Below are 23,436 nucleotides of genomic sequence, written 5' to 3' on the forward strand. Positions count from 1 at the left end.
TTTGACAAGAGAAAAAACAAATGGAAAGGAAAACTGAGAAGTTTATGCATTTAATAGCGTTAAGATTCAGTGCTCCTAGACTTTTTATGTAACTAGACGATGTTCAGAAACCAATGAGCCTCTCAGTCCAGAGGAGTGAACGGCTAACCCTGGGATTTTAAAGGTTATGACAGACTGATGCAGGAAATACAGACCTCATCGAGCCCGGCAGGTCAGTTTTTATCCATTCTGCCTGCCCCAGAGACCAGCCCTTGCTTCTACATCATACATTTGCTGGTTACAATGTTCCCATCTTATATTTCTGTCCCTGGAAGTTTTCACAATAACACTACTTTCACCCTGAGACAAAGCTCAAATTCTCATAAGTCTTCCTCACCCCCCTCTTTTTTTTTCCCCCCACTTCTAGAACTAAATACAAGGAAAAAAGAGGGCAGTATTGAGGAGCCCAGGAAGATATCATTTTCAGAAGACTATCCTCTGGGAAGAGGTAGCCAAGGTAACAACAGACATTTGGGACTCAACTTAACAAAAATAAAACCAGAGAAGGTGCCCAACTCAAGTGGAGATCAAGGACCTATAAACTAACCTGGAAAACAGAAGGCGGTGTTCATATTATCCTTAATTCTGGGGAGCTAGGAGTTCCATTTCTCTCTCTCTGACATTACAAAACTCAGAGAGGTGGCCGAGTGGACAAAACAGGCAGAGAAGTCAGGGACAGAGGACCTGGCATGAGTCACCCTTTGGCTGACTAGCATACTCCCTCAGGTCCTTCCTAGCTGGACCTCCTCGTCCCTCTGGTTCAGGCCTACCTTCTGGTGTGGATGGGCCCATTCCCAGAGCCCAGCAAACCAGGTCAGTTGCAACCAGGTGACTGCCATTGGCCAGTGACTCAGGGAAGTAACCAGGGAAAACTGAGGTAGCTCTCCCATGCCCACAATCAACTCTGAGAACTCCTTCAATCTCAACCTGCCCTGCCCTGTAGTCATTTGAGCTTGCAACTCCCATGCAGGCTGACCTTTGGTGCCTCCTTTTCTCCTTTATCCTGCTGTCAACCATTGGATGTATTTAGTGGTGGGGGTAAAGCTCAAGGGTGTAATTTACCTGCTCAAAAACGACCCTGATATGAGTCTTTTGCCTGTGCACTTGGCCAGCTGATTGAAAAAGAGAATTCTTTTGGATTGTGAGGCCAATTTGGACCCAAATTATTTAAGACATATCACTTTGCCTGTTAGAGGATCTGGAGCAGGGCATGGGGGAAGTGGGTGGAGAGAGTGGGTGGTGGGGCCAATGTTCTCTTCTCTTTGAAATCTTGAATATAGAAGTCATTCAGTTTAAATAACATCCCTTAACAAGACTTTTTAGTAATATGTGTTCGGGTATCAGCTTAAAAACTAAGATGGTGGGGCTGGCCCCGTGGCTTAGTGGTTAAGTGCGCGCGCTCCACTGCTGGCAGCCCGGGTTCGGATCCCGGGTGCACACCAACGCACCACTTCTCCGGCCGTGCTGAGGCCGCGTCCCACATACAGCAACTAGAAAGATGTGCAACTATGACATACAACTATCTACTGGGGCTTTGGGGGAAAAAAAAGGAGGAGGATTGGCAATAGATATCAGCTCAGGGCTGATCTTCCTCACAAAAACAAAAACACTAAGATGGTAATTTATGGCAGTGGTGGAATTCATCTGGTTCTTCATCTACTTTCTTTCCTTCCTTCCTCCAATCACCATATAGTTATTGGAGGCATACAACATATCAGGCACTTTTCAAGACTCTGAGAACACAAAGATGAATCGGACAGAGTTCTACACCCCAGAACCATACAGTACAATACAGTGGGATGAGAGATACACTAGTGATAGATATTGAGGGCTCTGGGGGCAAAAGCCAAAAATGTGATCTCTGCATGAGGCATTTAGAAGAGTCTTTAAGTCGAGGTCACATTTGAGCTGGATTTTGAAGAATAAGAAGGAGCTTGCCAGGTGGAGGGTGTGGTTTCAAGACAGAAGAATAGCAGGAGAGTGGTTGGAAGTCCTAAGAGTGCTGGTGTGAGGAAACATGATTTGCAAGGGGACCTGGGGGCCAGTGGATGAAGAGATCCAAGACCAATTTTGCCCACTTCTCAGTTTCAGGCGAGGATCAGGCCCAGCCATTGATGTGCGGGGAACAAGTGCATGTAGGTGTGGGGGGAACAGGTGCACGGGTGACTTGTATGTGGCAATAGTGGGTCTCTCCACAAGATGTAATGATTAAAGTGTCCCATTGTTTTTATTTTTTCCCTTGATTTAAAAAAATCTGTGGTTAGAAATATATATGATTAGATAACAATAGAACCATGTCTTATATTTCACTTATATTTATGTCCCTGATTTGTGACCTTCAAAGGTTGTATCATGTTTTTGACAATATGCATCCCCCCCCAAACCAATGCCTTTGATTTTATTCTTATACTTGGAACCCAATTTCAGTAGAATAAAAGAGCTACATTTTTATATGATTATCATTCTAATAATAATAATAATAATAATAATAAAGTAATGGACATATCCATGTAGAAAAATAAATATCTTGCACCAAGTAACGAGGACTCATTTCTAATTACACATTATTTCTTTTCACCTCTACCTTCACCAATGACGTGGACTTCGCCTGGACATTCTGAACAGGAAAACTAAACAAGAAGTCCTCTCTCATCCTAGAGAATAAGAAATCTTCCTTATCAAAGTACAGTACATACTTGATTAACTCTCTTGGAAACCGTGAATGTTTTTTAGCAAATCTCTTTTAGGCTTTCTTCAACGTATATACCATGTATCCACACCCATTGTAAGAGATAATGGAGGTAGTGGTTGCTGTTTTCTGTGCGCTCCTGAGGTGACCCAGTTCTCACAGGCCTCCCTGCATTCTTTGATGAGTGCCTGCAACTGCTGTTTGCAGGAACTGCCTGCCCCCTGCATCTTGGGTCTTTGCCTCTCAGAATCCACTGCTCAGTTGTTTATTAAGCTACTCTGCTGGACCGTGTGTTTGCAATTTCACCACGTAATTCAAAATTGTGGCAAAGGACCATGAAGCATTTTTTTGTTTGTTTGTTTCTTCTCTTACTTGATTGTTGACTCATTTGTACTCATTATTTCAGAAATTGTTAGTTCTCAACCCTGGCTAGCCCAAGGGAACTTTAAGAAACTATAGTGATGCCCTGGATGGGTACACAGGCCCCGAGGAAAGGATCTGGGCCAGCACCACAGTATCCATGACAATTACACATGACAAAAGTCAACAAAGACACTGTGCTCTGAATTCCAGGGCCCGTAGGGTCGCTCCACTTCTGTGGCATTTAGCAGTGACTGTTTTGTTTTATTTTTAATTATATTTTATTTTGAGATAATTGTAGATTCACATGCACTTGTAAGAAATAATAGAGATCCCTTGTATCCTTTACCCAGTTTTCCTCAATGGTAACATCCTGCAAAACTGTAATACAATATCACAACTAGGATACTGACACTGATACAGTCAAGATACAATCAAATACAAAACATCACCACAAGGATTCTTCATTTGCCCCTTTATAGTCATATTTCCCTCTTTCCACCTCCCCTTAACCCCTGCAACCACTAATCTGCTCTCCACTTCTATGAGTTTTGTCATTTCAAGAATGTTATATAAATGGAATCACACAGTATGTAACCTTTTGGGATTGGATGTTTTACTAAGCCTAATTCTCTGAAGATTCATCCACGCTGTTGGGTCTATCAATAGTTGGTTCTTTTTTTATTGCTGAGTGGTATTCTATGGTATAGATGAACTACAATTTAACTATTCACTCCTTGAAGAATATCTGGATTGTGCCCAATTTGGGGCTATAATGAATAAAATTGTTATACATATATTTGTGAACACAGTTTTCATTTCTCTGGGATAAATGCCCAGAGTGCAATTGCTGAATTGAATGGTAGATGCATGTTTAGTCTTTTAAAAAAACTGCCAAGTTGTTTCCCAGAGCAGCTGTACCATTTTACATTCCCACCAGCAATATATGAGGGATCAGGTTTCTTTACATCCCCTCTAGCATTTGGTATTTTCACTGTTTTGTTTTGTTTTGTTTTTTTAGCTATTCTGATGATGTGTATATCTTATTGTGCTTTTAATTTGCATTTCCCTAGTAGCTAATAGTGTTGAGCATCTTTTCATGTGCTTGTTTACATCTTTATATCCTCTTTGATGAAATGTCTCTTCCCATCTTTTGCTCATTTTCTAACTGGATTGTCTATTTTTGTCTTTGTTTTTTACTGTTGAATTTTGAGGATTCTTTATATATTTAGATACTAGTCCTTTGTGGATATGTGGTTTGCAAATATTTTCTCCCAGTCTGTAGATTGTCCTTTTACCTTCTTAACAGGGTCTTTTGTAGAGCGAAAATTTTAAGTTTTGATGATCAGTTTTTTCTTTTATGGATCATGCTTTTTATGTGAAGTCTAAAACTTGTTGCCTAGCTCTAGATCCCAAAGATTTTTTTTTTCATATTTTCTCCTAAAAGTTTTATAGTTTTACCTCTAAGTCCATGATCCATTTTGGATTAATTTTTGTATAAGATGTGATGTTTAAATTGAGATTCTTTTTTTTTTTTCCTATGGATGTCAATTGCTCCAGCACCATTTGCTGAAATGGCTTCTGCACTGAATTGCTTTTGAACTTGTGTCAAAAATCAGTTAGGCATATTTGTTCAGGTCGGTTTCTGGATTCTCTATTCTGTTCCATTGATCTATGTGGCTATCCCTACACATGGTCTTGATTACTGTAGCTATTAGTCTTGAAATCAGGTAGACTGATTCTTCGTACTTTATTTCTCTTTTTCAAAATTATGTTAACTACTCTAGTTCCTTTGTCTTTCCATATAAATTTTAGATTAATCTTGTCTATATCTACAAAAAAACCTTGCTGGAGTTTTATAGGAATTGTGTTAAACCTGGTTATGTGTTGAATCACGTCTCCAAAAAGATAAGTTAATGTCCTAACCCATGATATCTATAAATGTGACCTTATTTGGAAATAGGATCTTTGTAGATATAATCAAGTTAAGATGAGGTCATTAAGGTCATTAATTTCCCTTAATCCAATATGACTGGTGTCCTTATAAGAAGAGAAGAGACACAGAGATGCAGGGAAAATGCCACGTGTGGAGAGAGGCCAAGATTGGAGTGATGCAGCCAAGGAATGCCAAGGATGGCTGACAACACAAGAAGCTAAGAGAAAGGCATAAGACAGTTTCTTCCCTGGAAACTTCAGAGAGAGCATGGCCCTACTGACACATTGATTTTGGACTTTTAGCCTCTAGAACAGTGAGAGAATAAATTTCTGTTGTTTTAAGCCACTCTATTTGTGATACTTTGTTACAGCAGCCCTAGGAAAGTAATACAAACCTGTATATCAGTCTGGGGAGAAGTGACATCTTTACTATGTTAACTCTTCCAACCCATGAACATAGTATGTCTTTCTATTTATTTAGATCTTTTCTGATTTCTTTCATCAGCCTTACGTAGTTTTCAGCATACATGTCCTGCACAAGTTTTGTTAAATTTACACCTAAGTATTTCTTTTCTACTTGTTTCTTTTTGAGCAATTGTAAATGATATTGTATTTTTAATTTCAGTGTCCCTTGCTAGTATATAGAGATACAATTGATTGTTGTATTTTTATCTTGTCTGCTCTGACCTTGCTGAACTCATTATTGGTTCCAGGGATTTTGTTTTTGTTCTTTTGGTGGTTTTTTAGATTTCTTTGGATTTTCTATGAAGATTATCATGCCATCTGCAAACAGGGATAGTTTTATTTCTTCCTTTGTGATCTGTATGCCTTTTCTTTCCTTTTCTTGCTTTACTGCAGTAGGTAGAACTTCCTATGCTGCATATGAGTAGTGGGAGCAGACATCCTTGCCTTATTCCCATTCTTAAGAGGATTCAAGCTTTCACCATTAGGTAAAATGTTAGGACTTTTGTAGACGTTGATACTCTATCATGTTGAGGAAATCTTCTCTATTCCAGTTTTTCTGAGAGTTTTTTATCATAAATGAGTGTTGAATTTTGCCAAATGCCTTTTCTGCATCTATTGATGCACACATCACATTCACTCCCTCAGAAAGTTCACAACTCTTAGTTTCTTTCATTCACTCAACAAATATTTGAGTGCCTTACAGGCCCAACAATAAATAAAAGAAAGTCTCTGCCCTCAAGGAGCTTACCATCTAGTGAGGAAGACAGACAAGGGATTAGTCAGTTATAATATAGTATGATAATGCCATTGGAAGGATAAACTCAGAATGCCACAGGCATGCGAAGGAAGGACTCTTAACCCAGAGGAGAGGACAGGGAGTGGGAAAGCAAGGGCAGGATCAGCAAACACTCTCCAGAACAGGTGGCATCTAGGCTGAGTCTGATGAGAGGAGGAGGAGTCAATGAGGACAAGCTCTGGAAGAGGGAGGGGCCTCCTGGCACACAGGTGGCAGAGCTTGGCTCTATTCAGAATGGCTGGGCCACAGGGTGAGAGTGGGAGAGGTTCGAGGGGTAAACAGGTATTGCATCATAGCAGGTAAGCAGTGATGTCATCCTAAGGAGTCTGTGCTTTGTCTCTAGGGCCCAGGCGAGCCACTGAGGGTTTTAAGCAAAAGTATGACAGAGAACCAATCAGTTTGCATTATAGAAAATTGGATGTATCAGTATTTTAGAGAATGAAATGCAGGGGACAAAATTCGAGGTAGAGGAGCTCGTTAGGAGCCTGTTGTCACAATTTAGGTGAGAGATAATGAACTGTCTCAATCAGATAGTGGCAGTGGAAACGAAGAAGGAAAGGCTGTGAGACACATCAGAGAAGTGGCATTGACAGGCTTTGAAAGGCTTGCATAAAGATTGGGAGAAGTGTGAGGAAAAGAGCATAGTCAAAGATAACTCCCAAATTTCTAGCATGGCAACTGGGGGTACGGCATTGTCATTCAATGTTATTGGGAACGCGCTAAGGGAAGATAAGGAGTGTGGTTTTGGATGTGCTAGTTTTAGCTCCCCCAGGGACAGCCAAGTGGATACTGATGTCCAGTTGGAAGTTGGACATTGAAGTCTAGAGCTCAAGAGAAAGAGAGAGATGTGGGAGTCATTAGTATATTAGCAGTGGTTGAATCTGTGAGAGGATGAGATCACCCTGCAAGAATGGGCAGAATAAGAGGGGAAGAAGGCTGAGGAACCAAAGACATTCGTGTAAAAAACGAAACCAAAAAGGTAACGAAAGTTTCAGAGAGGTGGGAGAAGACTGATTAGAAAATTATATCACTGAATCCAAGAGAAGAGTGGGGTGGGCGGTAGTATCAATGCTTTCTCAGGGGATGTTTCCCAAGTATTTATTTACTTCTACGGCCCTTTCTGTTTTCCCACATCTTATTTCTCATTGCTTGAAGCCTAGCTCCAGCTGGGTGTTTTGTCCCCTCAAACTCAACATGAGCAAATGTTAATCTTTTTCTTATCCCATCCTTAAACTGTTTTCCTTCCTATTAGTGCTAGCTCCGTTACTCCAGTCTCACAGGCTACAAACATTGGAGTCGTCTTTGTCTCTTCTTTTCTGGCCCCAGCGGCTCTCTGTCTTCTTGGTTCCCATGACTTCATTCCTCCATGTATCTCTAGATTCTCCTCCCTCCCCCCACCCATTTACTCACTTTTCCCGTCATCACTACCCTCTACCTCAAGTGTTAATTACCTATATCACACCAACAGCCACCTTACTCTCTCCCTGGTTCCTGCCTCCTTAATATTCCAATCATTTTCTTTCTTTCTTTCTTTTTGTGAGGAAGATCAGCCCTGAGCTAACATCCATGCCAATCCTCCTCTTTTTTTCCTGAGGAAGACTGGCCCTGGGCTAACATCCATGCCCATCTTCCTCCACTTTCTAGGGGACGCCGCCACAGCATGGCCTGAGAAGCAGTGCAGTGGTGCGCGCCCGGGATCCGAACCCAGGCCGCCAGCAGCGGAGCGCACGCACTTAACCGCTACGCCACAGGCCGGTCCCTCCAATCATTTTCAATGTATCCTCCTCAAATGATTTTTCCAGAGCCACTCTCCAAGCCACATAATTATTCTCTAAGGATGTACCTCATTGCCCATCCCCCCAACCAACATTTCCTCAACCTGACTGGAAGATATTTTAGAAAGAAAAATCTGCTCTTCAAAAGACAAATATTGTATTATAAGCTTTGTTTTGAGCACTAGAGCAAATGTTTAGTTTCTCAAGAAGATTGCATTAAAAGGGACAAAACAGGTGTGGCAACGTAGCTTGTCATGTGTTTCTAAAAAAAAAATTGCCTTACTTTACAGATGCACCTCGAATAATTGGTACTGTACGGTATGGCCCTTCCTTGTGGTCTCAATTGTTTGCATATGTCACCCTGGTCTGGGACTGAATCTGATCTACTGAATCTGATCTTCTTTGGCATACTCATGGAATCCATCGATTCCTGCAATCAGGAGTCCCCTAAAAGGCTAAACAGGCTATTGAAAAGAACTATCTTATAAGTTAGGTTCCAAAGACGATTTAGAAATGAAAGCAAATCTGTTGATAGAAAATGGTTCAGAAATCAGGCGTTTTCTTTTTCTTTTTTCTTTTACAGCCGAGCTGAAAGTATCAGTTCAGAAGACAGTTTGGAATTCTTTTTAGATGATGATATAGACTATGACCTGGTAACCAGATTATATTTCATGACATAAATATTGTGTTTGGTGAAAAGTATAGATGCTCATTTCTTCTTTTGAAATTAAAATTTCCTATTCCAAATATTCCACAACTTCCCAGAAGGAAATATGATTTTGACACTGTTCCCCAATTGTATATATAGCTCATTTTTGTCATCAGACATTTTATGAAAAATAAATGTCTATAAGAAGGTAATAATTTAGGAAATATATATTATCTACAGTCTTCCTATAAAAATAGCCGCTTTCTGATTGCTTATGGTTTTATTGGGGCTTGAGATATATGGGATAGCTGAACTGTAAGATAAATCAACTTTCAACAAAACAGCGCTTTATTACTATAAGACTCACTTTGAGCTAACCACATCCTAAATACAACCACAGAAACTCAAAAGGAACAAAAAACACTTAAAAACACCATCTATTACATGCCTTACCCAAATCATCTTTTTTTTAATTGGGGTGAAAAACATAAAATTTACCATCGTAACCATTTTTAAGTGTACAGTAGTATTAACTATATGCACACTGTTGTGTAACAGATCTCTAGAACTTTTTCACCTTGCAAAACTGAAACCCATTGAACAACTCCCTTCTCCCCCCTCCCTCTAGCCCTTGGCAACCACCGTTCTACTTTCTAAGAGTTTCATTACTTTAGATACCTCGTAGAAATGGAATCACGTGGTATTTGTCCTTTTGTAACTGGCTTATTTCAGTTAGCCTAATGTCCTCCAGGTTCATCCATGTTGTATCATGTGACAGGATTTCCTTATTTTTTAAGGCTAAATAATATTCCATTGTATGGATATACCACATTTTCTTTATCTATTCATCCATCGATGGACACTTAGGTTGCTTCCTCCTCTTAGCTATAGTAAATATGATGAACATGGGTGTGCAAATACCCAAGTCATCTCTTTAAAAATTAAATTAAAGTAATAGATTCTTATTCTTAAAATTTTGAAAAATTTAGAATTAAAATGTGGGGAGAAAATGACCTTCATTTAGCCTCCTGTCTTTCTCTTTCTTCTGTTCCTTCTCCCTTGCCTCTCCCTAGACCCACCTTTCCTCTTCTCCTCCCCTTGCCCCCTCTTCTGCTCCACCCCTTCTTCTCTTTTCCTCACCCTCATCTTCCTTTTTCTCTTCTCTGGTACCTTTCATCTCTCCCCAACACCCCAAATGTCCTCTTCCTGAGGGCCAGCTCTCACGTGGAAAGAGGCTCCTTTGCCATTCTCCACCCATGTTTTCCTCATAATCAGAATGGTCTTCCTTTACCCCACTGCATTTTTCTGGATAAGTCACACGTGCATAGGTAGCATATTTTTAAGTGAATTACATTCTTCGTTATTGATTGATCAGGAGCCAGAGCTTTATTTCAAAGAACCAGAAGAGCTACTTCAAGTCTTCACAGAGCTAGAAGAGCAGAATCTTACTTTGGTACAATATTCCCAAGACGTAGATGAAAATCTTGAAGACGTAAATAAAAGAGAAAAACTCATACAGGATAAAATGTAAGTCACTCAAAACAAGTGGATTTATTCTATTAAGCAATTTCTAACCAGAGACAGAGTTCAACTCATTCACGCGTGGCTCTTGCTTGCAGTTTCTCTGGATTTAGGGTGAGATTTTTATTAAGAGCTTACACTGTAGAGTGTAAAAGGTAGAAGTTACATTGACACAGAATCAACTGGCTTTAGTTTTAGTGTCTACTTCCTTTCATCTTTCAAAATATTTTCCCAGCTAATAATAATAAAAGACAGTTTAAAAGACTAAAAAGAACTGAAATGTCACCTACTGCCTTAATTTTTATTCAATGTAGGTTCACCCTATCATCTGGCTAATCAAATCATGCTTTAGATGATAATGCTAATAAATGCATTTTCCTTGGCTCTGACTTTCAGCAAAACATTTTTTTGGTGACTTAAATATTATATCATTTTATAATGTACATATTGATATATTGGGTTTATTATAAAAGAGATTTCTGTCAGGGCAAGGAGGCTGGACTTGATGACTCACAAAATTCCTTCCTACTCTAAAATTTTATATTATAATTTTGGAAAATAGCTTCAAGTCGCAGAGAGTAGATCTTTGTATCTACCCATTTAAAAAATGTGTAGAACCTTTTTCAGAACAGTTTTCTGGGCCAGAAGATGGCAATCTTTTAAGTAGTAGGTCAAACTACATTGAACTTTAGAACAATTAACTTGTTCAGAAGTTAAGAACCTAAAAATCATAATCTTATAGCCACTCATTACAACTACTGTATCCTTTTAATCCTTGTCTTCTCTCTCCCAGTCCTCACAGTGTATAGTGCCCCTCACTCCTGACAATATGATTTTTGGGGGTGGGGTGGGTATGGATGGGCAGGAAAAGGGGATCTACGTCAGAATCTATCTCCAGAAGATCTATATCAGAATCTCTAGGTGAGGGAGTCAGGAGTCTCTATTTTTCCCTTTGGCTTCCCAAATATTCTGATTATCAGCCAGGTTTGAGAACACTGACATAATAGGTCATACCACAACTTGGGTTCCTGACACCTCAACTCGGCTGCTATTTAGGGGACTTGGGGGAATCACAAAAATAGGGGAGGGGAAGAAAATGCTTCCTGATGAAAGTTAAAGGCAGCACCTGTGCATTTATTTTTCTCTTTTTAACCTGAAAAGTTGCATGTACTTCAGCAATGTCTTAAAATATAAATTTGTATTTGGACTGCTAGACATAGAATGTTGACACATGATCCGGAAGGTGTTGAAGCTCCTGAGTGATGGTTTATTTCACTAAACCACAAATTACAGACAGGGGTCTCTTTCTTCTTTTGTAATAGAAATAGCAACATAGAGTTTCTTTTGGAGCAGAAGGAAATGCTGAAGGCTAACTGTGTGAGAGAAGAGGAAAAGGCAGCAGAACTGGAATTAAGGTCCCGGCTATTTAGTTACGGAGAATTCAATTCAGATGCTCAGGTAATCATTCTTTGCCTATGGTAATTTTATTTTGGCTCATAATAATAATTTGCATTCCCTGTGTACTAAGCACTGGAATGGGGGAATTAAAGCGAACCGCAAGTCCTGGGTTGATGATAGGGACAGAACACCAGCTTAGAATTATCTTGTGAGTATGTAATTGTCAATTTACGTAGTAGATAGCATTCAAATGGCATTGGGGTTCTCTGAAAATGTTGCTCTACTTATTACAAAGTATGATGTTGAGATTTCCCCCCTATAAATATATTTCTTTTAGTCAAAGTGTGTACATATGAAGTAGTTCACCACCTGTGATCATTTTGGTAGTAATTTGAGGAGCAAATAATTAATAGAGGAAACACTGACTCAACACTGAATGGAATATCTGCCCAACACTGAGCTTGTAATAGATTTTGGTCTCTTTGGGCCTGCACAGGTAGATTCTTTATCAAAGCATCTATGACACACACTAGTGTACTTATTTATTTACATGTTTGTCTCTCCCAGCTGGACGCAGACCCCTCAAGGGCAGGGACTGTTTTACCCATCCTAGTTAGCTAAGTTTAGTGTCCCTATAAAGTAGGTGCTCAATAAATGTTTGTTGAATGAATGTTCAATTAGAAAGGTTAGTTTCTAGACCCACAAAAAACTCCAGCTAACATTGGTTTCCTTATAAAAATCTCAAATGAAAGAAAAATTCAAATCTTATATGTGAGACTACTAATCGCATTTACGGTTATGAACTTGATTTTCAAACGGAGGTAGACTTGAGGGAACTCTATCAGAAGAGGACGATTGTTCTCCCCTACTGGGGTTACAAAAAGCACAACTGTTTATGGCTCCTTCACAGAGACACATTTCCTAGGGTGGGACAGCACCCTGAGTTAGGAGGGGATAGGGTCACACACTGCTGTAGCAAGAAGTGTGATGATGACCACCTTTCAGTTCTTCAATGCTGGGGTTTTTTAACTATTTTTTTATTGTGGTAAAATATACATAAAATTTACCATTTAATCATTTTAAGTGTACAATTCAGCGGCATTAAGTATATTCACAATATTGTGTAACCATCACCACTATCTTTTTCATCATCCCAAATAGAAACTCTGTATCCACTAAACAATAATTCTTCATTCCCCCATCTTCCCAGCCTCTGGTAACCTCTATTCTACTTTCTGTTTCTATAAATTTGCCTATTTTAGGTAAGTCATATAAACGGAATCATACAATAGTTGTCTTTTTGTGTCTAGCTTATTTCACTTAGCATAATATTTTCAAAGTTCATCCAAGTTGTAGCATCTATCAGATTTTTTTTTTTTTTTTTTTTGCTGAGGAAGATTAGCCCAGAGCCAACATCCGTGCCAGTGTTCCTCTATTTTTTAGTATGTGGCCCACCAGCACAGCATGGCCGCTAACAGAGCAGTGTAGGTCTGTGCCGGGAACCAAACTTGGGGCGCCAAAGTGCAGCACACTGAACTTAACCACTAGGCCACCAGGGCTGGCCCCAGAATGTAATTCCTTTTATGGCTGAATACTACTCTATTGTATTTATATACCACATTTTATTTAACCATTCACCTGTGTATGGACACTTGGGTTGTTTTCACCTTTCAATTCTGTTTTAAATAATTCTGAAACTAACTGACATGAAAAATGTCAGATAAAAATCAGTGTTATCTTACCTTCCCCCTCACCAAGCCCCTTTCATCCAAGTTTAGGGTGGGTATGAAAAAAGTAGCATTTCAATACTCTTAAACTTTGAGGCAACCAGATCCCTAAACAGAGAAGGTATAATTGATCTGAAAATTACTTTTTAAAAGATTATCTATGAAATTTTGGTCACAAGTGTAATTTTCGCATTCATATACTGCACACTCTGGGAAAATGGAGCTAGTAATTCATAGTGTCTCCTAGAGATGTGAAATGCTGGGGTGGAGAAGGAGAGGCAGAAAAGGAAAATTGGGAGGGGAAAAGTATTCTTTACTAAGAATTTTCCTGCTTCCCCCCTCCCATTCTTTCCGATCTCAAAATGTGCAAAACATAATCTTTTATGAATAAACATAGTTGCACCTAATTTTTTTTTTTTTTTTTTTTTTTTTTTTACATTTTTATTGATATTTTAATGGTTTCTAACATTGTGAGATTTTGGGTTGTACATTTTTGTTTGTCCTTCACCCCATATATGACTCCCTTCACCCCTTGTGCCCACCCCCCACCCCCCACCCCCACTTCCCGGGTAACCACAGTCCAGTTTTCTCTGTCCATGTGTTTGTTTATATTCCACATATGAGTGAGATCATACAGTGTTTGTCTTTCTCTTTCTGGCTTATTTCACTTAACATAATACGCTCCAGGCCCATCCTTGTTGTTGCAAATGGGACGATTTTGTCTTTTTTTATGGCTGAGTAGTATTCCATTGTATATATATACCACATTTTCTTAATCCAATCGTCAGTCGAGGGACACTTAGGTTGCTTCCACTTCTTGGCTATGGTGAATAATGCTGCAATGAACATAGGGGTGCATAAGCCTCTTTGGATTGTTGATTTCAGGTGCGTTGGATAGATTCCCAGTAGTGGGATGGCTGGATCATAGGGCATCTCTATTTTTAATTCTTTGAGGAATCTCCATACCGTTTTCCATAGAGGCTGCACCAATTTGCATTCCCACCAGCTGTGTATGAGGGTTCCTGTTTCTCCACATCCTCTCCAACATTTGTTGTTTTTTGTCTTGGTGATTATAGCCATTCTAACGGGCGTGAGGTGGTATCTTAGTGTTGTTTTGATTTGCATTTCCCTGATGATTAGTGATGTTGAGCATCTTTTCATGAGTTGCACCTAATTTTGATATTCATAAATTATCATTTACCTTGGAGCTATATCTAGAAAATCAATATTTTATTCTTTCAAAACTTCCACACTCTTAATTGTAGTTAATCTCTAAAAACATTTTTCATTGATTCAATATTTTACTTTTAAAATAAAATGTTAAATTCAAGTACTATAATATAATATTGAAAAGCGCAGAAATCATTCATTAGTATCTCTCTCTCAAGAAATGTCCTCAAGGTGAACACACCCATGTACCACTCCCCAGATCAGGGAAGAGACCATTATCAGCAGCCCCAGAGACTTCCTCCCTGTCCCCTTCCAGTCTCCACCACCTCTCACAGGAGACCACTATCCTGACTTCTCTCACCATCAATTAGTCTTCATGTTTTTGAACTTTATATAAGTGGAATCATAAAATATGTCTGGCTTATCTGGCTTCTTTCTCTCAACATTATGTTTGTTAGACTCATCCATGGTGTTTTGTGTGGCAGTTGTTTGTTCATTGTCACTGAACGTGAAATGGAATGTAAGCTATTCCATTGTTCAATTTGCAGAATGTATTCATCTCTGGTTTTATTGTTCTTTCGAACAGGGAGCTGATCCAGTTCAACTGGGAGAGCTGTTTACAGTCAGCACACAGCAGAATGTGACAAGGGTTAGAATTACAGAATCCTTGAGTTGGAAGGGACTTTAAATAACACCTAGACATCTCCTCCCTCCCCTATTCAGTTTTGGTGCAATTATCCCTCCTAAATATTACTCTGGTCAGATCATTTCCCATTCACTGTTGGAAGGCATCTGAAGTTCTTATCCCAGTAGTCAGTCTTCCACAATCCTGCCCCACTGTACCTCACACAGCAGGAGCTCCTCCCATCCCTTGCAGCCCCTCTTAGCCTCTCCTCCCAGGTGCTCTGGGCTGGGCCTGCCACCTGGGGCAGCTCCAGGGATTGGACCTACACTTGGCTTCTGTCATCAGTAGGCCTGTGCCTTGAGCTCTTTTTCTTTGCCCTTTTCTTTGCTGTTGGGCCAGGCCCTCAATCTCTTTTTCATACATGAGTATTTTCTTTAACTTCATTCCCCAATCCTATTTCTTATGCTGTTCTTACTTTGTTATCTTAAGAAAATCTCTCTCCTGTCTTTTCCTGTTGGACAGAGGGAACTTCAAAAAAAGAGAAAAAAGCCATCCTGAAAGGCCACTGCCCAACCATCCCTAAAACTTTAAGTGTTGCAGAGGTCTCCTTCAGAAATTTCCATCAACTACTAACCATTCTCATATTAAAGTTGCTTTTTCTCAGAACCAGTGTTCAATGTATATTTTAAAATCTGACTAACAATGCAGCAATATTGTTTTTTCATATCCAATGTACAACATTTCAGCCCCTTGATGGGTTACTTTTACTTTTTTTCCTTTTATATTTTTCTGTATTTCTAAAGTTTTCTAAAAGGAATGTGTTGCTAATATAAATAGGAAATATAATAAATGTTATTTAGAAAGGGAGAGAAAAAAAGGTTTCTGGCAAAAGAACTTTTACTTTTTCCTTCTATATTTTATACTTCTCTAAGTTTTCTAAAAGGAGCATATTTTTAATATAAATAGGAAATACAATAAGTGTTAATTTAGAGAGAAAAAAGGGGGGCTATATGGTAAACAGGACCATCAGAAAGGTGGTTCAATTAGGAGGTAGGAGAGACAAGCTGTTGGAAGTAAACTAGTGGTAACAGATCTTGACTTATAATTAAGTGTTGGTGGCTCTGTAAGGAATCTGTGATTCCAGGAGGGGTTTCCCACGGCTCCTAGAGCCACATCTGTCTTGAGTGTTATTTGTCCTTGGCTTTTATGGTGATTCTCATCTCCTTGAGCAGAAGCAGGCATGGGGGCAGGATGCTACCTGGAAAGCGATTTACTTTGCCCAGCAGTTTATTGAGATTCTCTTAGCTGCGAATGCCGGGTACACAATGGAGAGAGAGGATGCGAAGTTTCTTATGGTCCCAACACACGTTACCTACAAGCTCGAGCATCTCTACCATCAGTTAAAACGGAGCAGTGGCCAGGTACAGGGATCAGCAAGGTGTGGCCTAAGCCTTTGCTTAGACTAGAATACTGCAATAGCTTCCCAATAGAAAGAGTGAAAATTAAACTCCTCAAAAGGCTTTTGTAGGCTGGCCTGGGAATCTGTTTTCTTGTAACTTTTTTTTTTCTTCTGAGAGAATACATTCAGTCATTTATTCAGCAAACATTTATTAAGTGCATAGTTATGTACAAGGCGCTGCTTTAGATATTAATTGTAAACATAAGAAATAGCTCCTAGAACAGATGGGTGGTTACGAGAGGGGAAGGGGGTGGGGGGAGGCGAAAGGGGTAAAGGGGCACATGTGTACGGTGACAGATGGCAACTAGACTTTTGGTGGTGAATACACTGTAGTCTATACAGAAGTCGAAATATAATGATGTACACCTGAAATTTATGTTATAAACCAATGTTACCTCAAAAAAAAAAAGAAAAGAACTAGCTCCCGCCCTCCAGATGCTTAGTCTAGAAGGAGAGATAAGGCATGTATGCAAAAAACTCATACAGGATGATTATAATTTTAGCAATTAGAGTAGTAAGTGCAAAAAAAGGAGCTCACATGCTGTGCTGCGAGGAAATACATTGGAGTAGCAAAAAAGGATTTAAAGTATATGTTGCCTCTACTTGAATGCTCAGGGAATCAGACACACAAAAACATTCAAGCAAAAAGATAGTCTATCTTACTATAATTACTTTTCATACCTAGACTGAAATATTTTTAAAGAAAATAATCCAAGGTGTTACTATAGTAATACTATGACTATAAATTATGATATAAATATCACTGCTGCATTTTCTCACTATGTTGTATCAAAGTTTTTATTTTAAAAAAGGAAACATTTAGTAGCATATAAAAGCCTTTTCATTATAATATAGTAAAATGGAATTTTACATTTATTGAATGAACAAGCAAAAACTGATGAGATGTTATGTTTTCTGCTCTCCTTTTCTTCTCAATCTTAGGAAAAACTGATAGACTCTCTTAGTAAAAAAATTGATCAAGTATACAAAGTCTGCATCGGAGATGGTGAGGTTGGCAGCCTTAACCCAGTTCAAAAACTGGTAAAAGTAGAGTCTCGCCTGGTGGAATTGAGTGATCTCATTGAATCCATTCCCAAAGAAAATGTGGAGGCAATTGAGAGGATAAAACAGAAAGAACGGCGGCTAAAGTACAGTCAATGTCTTATAAGTGTAGTGAATGACTTAATGAGATGAGTAGCTGTTTTTGCTTGGATTCCACATTAAGCAAGTCTCTATTATATGGCAAGGATCAACATATCGAGACGCAGTGGAACCAAACCCACCCCGGCCCTCCTCTAGAGCTATTATTTAGTGTGGGAGACACATCAAATATTCTTATGAAATAAATGTGTCATTACCAGTGGTAATGAGCCCTGGGAAGGAAAGGAACTGGCAAACAGGGTGCACCAGGGGCAAATGACCTAGTTTGGAATGGGCGAGGAGTCCTTTTAGCCTGGAAAAGCCAATTTTCAGAATGAATATTCACTACTTATATGAAAATTTTTGAAGAGCTATCATGCGGAAGGAGAACTGCACTTGTGGTGAAGGGCCCAAAGCATAGAATTAGGAATCCTTCATTGGGAAACTAGAGGGAGCCTCAATCTATGAAGGAATTGTTTTCAAGTCAGCCATGCAATGAGGGTTTTCCTGGGTGCATAACTGCCAACACTTACATACATGGCATTTACACATTAACTCATTTATTCCTCAAGACTCATGAGGATTATTATCCCTGGAATATTTCTCCCAGCCCCGACGTCCCCACATCCTTGCCTAGCTTGGGGCCTTTCAGGAGAATGCACTGATTTACAAATTTTCATACCAAGTTAAATAAGGATTTTATGTACATACTGTCACGTGTTGCTTAACGACAGGGATGTGTTCTGAGAAACACATCATTAGGCGATTTCATCATTGTGTGAACATCACAGAATGTACTTATAGAAACCTAGATGGTATAGCCTACTACACACCTAGGCTATATAGTACTAATCTTATGGGACCAAATACCATATATGCAGTCCATCATTGACCGAAACATCATTATGCAGCACATGACTATACTACATTTGAGGCAACGATTGTTATAAATATAATATCCCCAGTATAATGTGGCATCTAGAGAATGCTTATAGGTGGAATAATGTTCACGTTATAGCAAAAAAAACACGTTGAGAGCAGGCTAGTACTATGGCTAAGAGCATGCACATGAGAGCCAACCTGTCTGGGTTGAGTCCAGGTTCCATCATTTACAACTTTTGTGACCTTAGGCAGGTGGCATAACCTCTCTTAATTCTGTTTCTTTATACATAAAATGGTAGTAATAATGGTACTTATCTCATAGGGTTATTGTGAGAATTAAATAATCTATGTAAGAGACTAAAGCATACTTGACACATAGTACTCAAATATTAACTATTAACATCAGATGTTTTGCTATCGCTTACTACATTACTGGTATATGAGGGATACTGTTTCCTCCATATGAAAATGAAGTCCAGAATATATTAAGGTGATCTGATAGGATTTTATTGAATATAAAGCAAATTTTTTAAAAAAACTATAAATGAAAGATTATTCCTTTCATAAGATGATCTATGACTGACTACACTAACAACACTAACAATATAGGAAATATATTCTCATCAAAGTGTAATTACAACTTATTTTCAGTAGTGATACATGAATCTAATTCCAATTATTTATAATTCTTATCAAAAAGAATTTTAGTGACTTTTCCCATGGTTTGGAGGCACCTAACACCTAATTTTGCATTAAAAATGTTCAGTATACGTTACATTTATAATTATATACGTCCATAAATAGCTAACACTTATTGACTGCCTATTCTGCACCAGGCACTGGACTAGACAGTTTGCATAGGTCATCTCATTTAATTTTATCTTCACAACCCTAAAGAGAATAAGACAAATAGCATTTCTTGGTCTTAATTTGAGGATACCATTCAAAAAGATTAACTAGAAAGAATACATTTGTGGTAATTCATTGAACTATATATACACTTGTGATTTGTGTACTTTTCTGCACATGTTATATTTCAATAAAAAGGTTTGAAAGAAGCTGGAAATTAATTCAAGTGGCCATTGTACAGATTAACTGTAAAGTGCTGAAGTGTAAATGGAGGGATGAGAAGGCTTTGCTGAGGTGCTTGTTTTTGACCAAGAGCTGGGTAGATTTACTTCTTCCAAAATGGTGATATGCAATTTCTTCCCATTTTAACACAAACAGGATTTGTTGTTGAGATTTCACCTGAATATTCAGAAGCCATAGTTTTGGGTGAAGATGAAGTATTTTCATTTAACCTTAAAGGAGATCTTATAATATTAGTTCATTACCAAATAGTAATGATGTAGGTCTTTTTTTACTTTCTGTGATTCATAGTTAGAATAATGTTTTTCCCTCTTGACAGGTTGCGAGAAGAGAAAATTAAAGAAAAACAAAAACACCAGGAGGAAAGGCTAAAAGCTGCTCTGGAAAGAGCAGTAGCACAACCAAAGAAAAAGGTTTGTGTTTTATTAATAGGTCCAGCCACATTAATGTGTGAGTGCTTCTGTGGTGTAAAAAAAAAAAAATACCTAATTTGTCTAATTTTTCCAGGTTGAACTTTAATAAAATAATCTTTCTTGTTCACAGCTTGTAACTTTTAGAATAATTGAAATTACTGGGTCTACAGTTTTCCATTAGACCCACTTTTTAGTAAAAGAAACCTTTTCCCTCTCCTCTTTTTCTTTAGCTCCAGGTTCATAAAACCAGAGAATTTTTTTAAATAATTGTGGGTTTTTTTGCTAAGGAAGATTTGCCCTGAGCTAACACCCACTGCCAATCTATCCTCTATTTTGTATGTGAGCTGCTGCCACAGCATGGCCACTGACGAGTGATGTAGGTCCATGTCAGGGAACCGAACCCGGGCTGCCAAAGCAGAGCGTGCAGAACTTAACCACTAGGCCACCAGGGTTGGCCCTAAAAATAATTTTTAAATAGGTAATACAAGAATATTACCTATTCAAATATTCAAAATATACAAGAGTATTCAGTGAAAAGTAAGTCATCCTCAGTTCCCCTCTCTGGAGGCAACCACTGCACTGTTAAGTTTTATCTGCATCCTTCTGGAAATATTCTATGTATTTATGTATATATTCTTTTTCTTACAAATGGTAGCTATGAACCCTGCTTCTTTCACTCAACAATGGAGATAGTGAACCCAGAGAATCACATATAACTGAAAGGGTCTTCTAATCCTCACACTGTAAAAATAATGAGATTAATAGTTGAGGTTGAAATGATTTACCCAAAGTCACTTCAGATTTAGCAGCAGAATCAAGACCAAAAGCCAAGATTCTTAATATTGCAAAATTACCTGTCCAATAAGAAGTTTGGGATTGGGCAGGCACCAAGTGCATGTGGTCTGTGACTCCCCACTGGGTTTGGAGACCTTTTGTTTCAATATGCCATTCCCCCTCCTCTGGGTTAGGGTCTGAAATATATTCCAGGAAAACAATATCATGGTTATCTACAAAGCTAATGTGGACGTTGCTTCTTACCACAGTAATAGCTAACCCGTAGTGACTGCTTATTGTGGACCTCACAACTAGCCTTTTGAGGAAAGTACTTGACAAAAAGTTCTTAAGTATGCTAACTATTAATATGTTCTATGTCAAAAAGTTACGATTACCTTATTTTATTTAAATAAGCATTTCATCTTTAAAAGGACCCATACTTATCTAGTCCAACTCTTCCTATAAAGACCTGATTTGTCCTCCCCTCCCAAGGGAGAATTAACCATTCATCATCCTTCCACGTGTACTACTATTCACTAAACTCACCAAATTGAAATGATTATTTTTTAATATATCCATCTTTCTTTTTAGACCAGGAATGAGTTTTATGACCTTTGTATCCACAATGCCTAGCACGTAGCAGATACTCAATAAATGCTTATTGAATTAACAGACTAAAAAATGAGAATGAAAACTAAAACTGGAAGAAAATTGAAAAAAAAAATGGTGATCTGATAAGTTGACAATGTATGAAGACCTCTGACAGAAGTTCTTACCCAGTTAGGACACTTCATCACTGGCAGTTTTCTCAGACAGTAGTAGTAACAAAGGTTACAAAGATCACTGACAGTGGGAAAAAAAATAAAATTCTGATACTAGAAAAGGAATTCAGGGATTCTAGTCCCCTAAGCATATTTTTGATGGGGAGGAGTACTATTGTTATTTAGTTCCCTGGGGCCAGGAATGTCAAACATTCTGCAATGCAGGGGACAGTCTCACATAGGGACAGTGCCCCTTTTGAGACAATGGAGATGTCCCATCAAGTCTCATGTCCAACAGAATATAATTGTTTTATATTATAGAATATAATACTTCTCTTATCTATTTATACAAATTCAGATAAAAAAGCAAAACAGAAACAAAAAATAAATGGTGAAAAAAAGACTAAAAGAGAAAAATGAGTAGTATGATATACTTGAGTATATGCCCCAGAGAGAATGAACAGGTGTGAATCTAGGAGTTTCAATAAGACTCTCCTGGTGGGAACAACGCCAAGAGCCAAGAGGATTACTAGTGTTTAAGATAGTACATGGTTTTCTCAAGTTTTTGTTTAACAGGATTTTTAAATGCCAGTCAACTGGTGCTCAGAAGAGGAAAGCAGTATTTCTAACCAATGGAGGAGAAAGTAGCTATGGCAGTTACTGAGAAATGAAATGTTGGCCTCAAACATGGTGTTTTTCTGGGGTGATCTTATCTGAAACATACACTATTTTATGACTTTACCTAAATCTCCCCACTTCCCCATAAAACCTAACTGCTCTGTCTTCTGCATATTATGGTGCTCAATTTGTTATTTAACTTTGCCTAGCATACTGGACATCCATTAGGTTATCAATCCCTTTGTAACTGATTATTTACTATTTTAAACCATATTATTCCTTGGAAAAATCAAGTTAATATTAGTATTTTACTTATACTTCAATAGAAAATCGTGATGCTGAAGAACATTAAGTATGTTTTCCTTTGTTTCAGCTGGGGAGACGACTTGTCTATCGCTCAAAACCTCCATCTGGTAATAAACATGAACTACATTTAGTCAAGGATACAAGAACAAAACCACTAGAGGAAGAATATTTTTTCACTTGAATATTTTCATTTATTACCAGAATGTTTTAGGCGTATTTTATAGATTCTGGTTTTCAGTAATGGCAATATTCTGCCCCATATGTTGGCCTAACCAATTTGAAGAAAACAGGCCCTTATTCTAAAGGTTATAGCACTGGAGATAGGAGTGATTTTCTTTTGTTGAAGCCTTTTATTATCATATCCTAAGTATCATTCTATACAGCTAAACATTTATATCTATATTTTGAGTTGTCCCACTTGGGGATACATCCAAGGTTACTTTACTGATGTTACCATATGGTGAATGACCATTAAAGTGCAATAAAGGCATTCTCTGACAACATGAGACTTTAAATGATCTATTTTTTTTCCAACCAGTCGGCAGGAAGGTTCATAGCATACATTTTATCACTGTGGAATACACATTTTAACAACGTATAAAATATCTAAAAGGTTTTGAGTTTAAAACTTAAATGAAAACCACTAGATTATGTTCTCAGAACATAAGTGTGAGACTGGTTTTTAATTCACATTTAAGGAGTTCTGTTCAGAAAACTTAATTCTCTCAAGTGAACAAATCATATGCCTTCAGCCTAAATGTCAATTCACAATTTCTGTTATACTCTATATCCACAATCATTTTAATTTTCAGGTGATGTTTCAATTTTAGCTATAATAAGTACAT

At 38.3% G+C, this 23,436-nt stretch overlaps 1 protein-coding gene across 1 annotated transcript in view; it reads left to right on the top strand.

Annotated features, from left to right (window-relative positions):
- The window catches only part of CCDC38 (coiled-coil domain containing 38), a 42,349-nt gene extending 19,509 nt beyond the window's left edge, over positions 1–22,840 (top strand). Inside the window, exons 8-16 of the mRNA XM_058568617.1 lie at positions 407–496; positions 2,665–2,722; positions 8,643–8,712; positions 10,084–10,235; positions 11,552–11,687; positions 16,382–16,570; positions 17,551–17,756; positions 20,039–20,132; positions 22,659–22,840. Coding sequence (XP_058424600.1) covers positions 407–496; positions 2,665–2,722; positions 8,643–8,712; positions 10,084–10,235; positions 11,552–11,687; positions 16,382–16,570; positions 17,551–17,756; positions 20,039–20,132; positions 22,659–22,772 — 1,109 coding nt within the window. The 3' untranslated portion in view covers positions 22,773–22,840. The remainder of the gene's footprint in view (positions 1–406; positions 497–2,664; positions 2,723–8,642; positions 8,713–10,083; positions 10,236–11,551; positions 11,688–16,381; positions 16,571–17,550; positions 17,757–20,038; positions 20,133–22,658) is intronic.
- Positions 22,841–23,436: the final 596 nt, after the last annotated feature.

The sequence above is a fragment of the Diceros bicornis genome, chromosome 25 (assembly GCF_020826845.1).
Source record: "Diceros bicornis minor isolate mBicDic1 chromosome 25, mDicBic1.mat.cur, whole genome shotgun sequence".
NCBI classification, from domain to species: domain Eukaryota; kingdom Metazoa; phylum Chordata; class Mammalia; order Perissodactyla; family Rhinocerotidae; genus Diceros; species Diceros bicornis.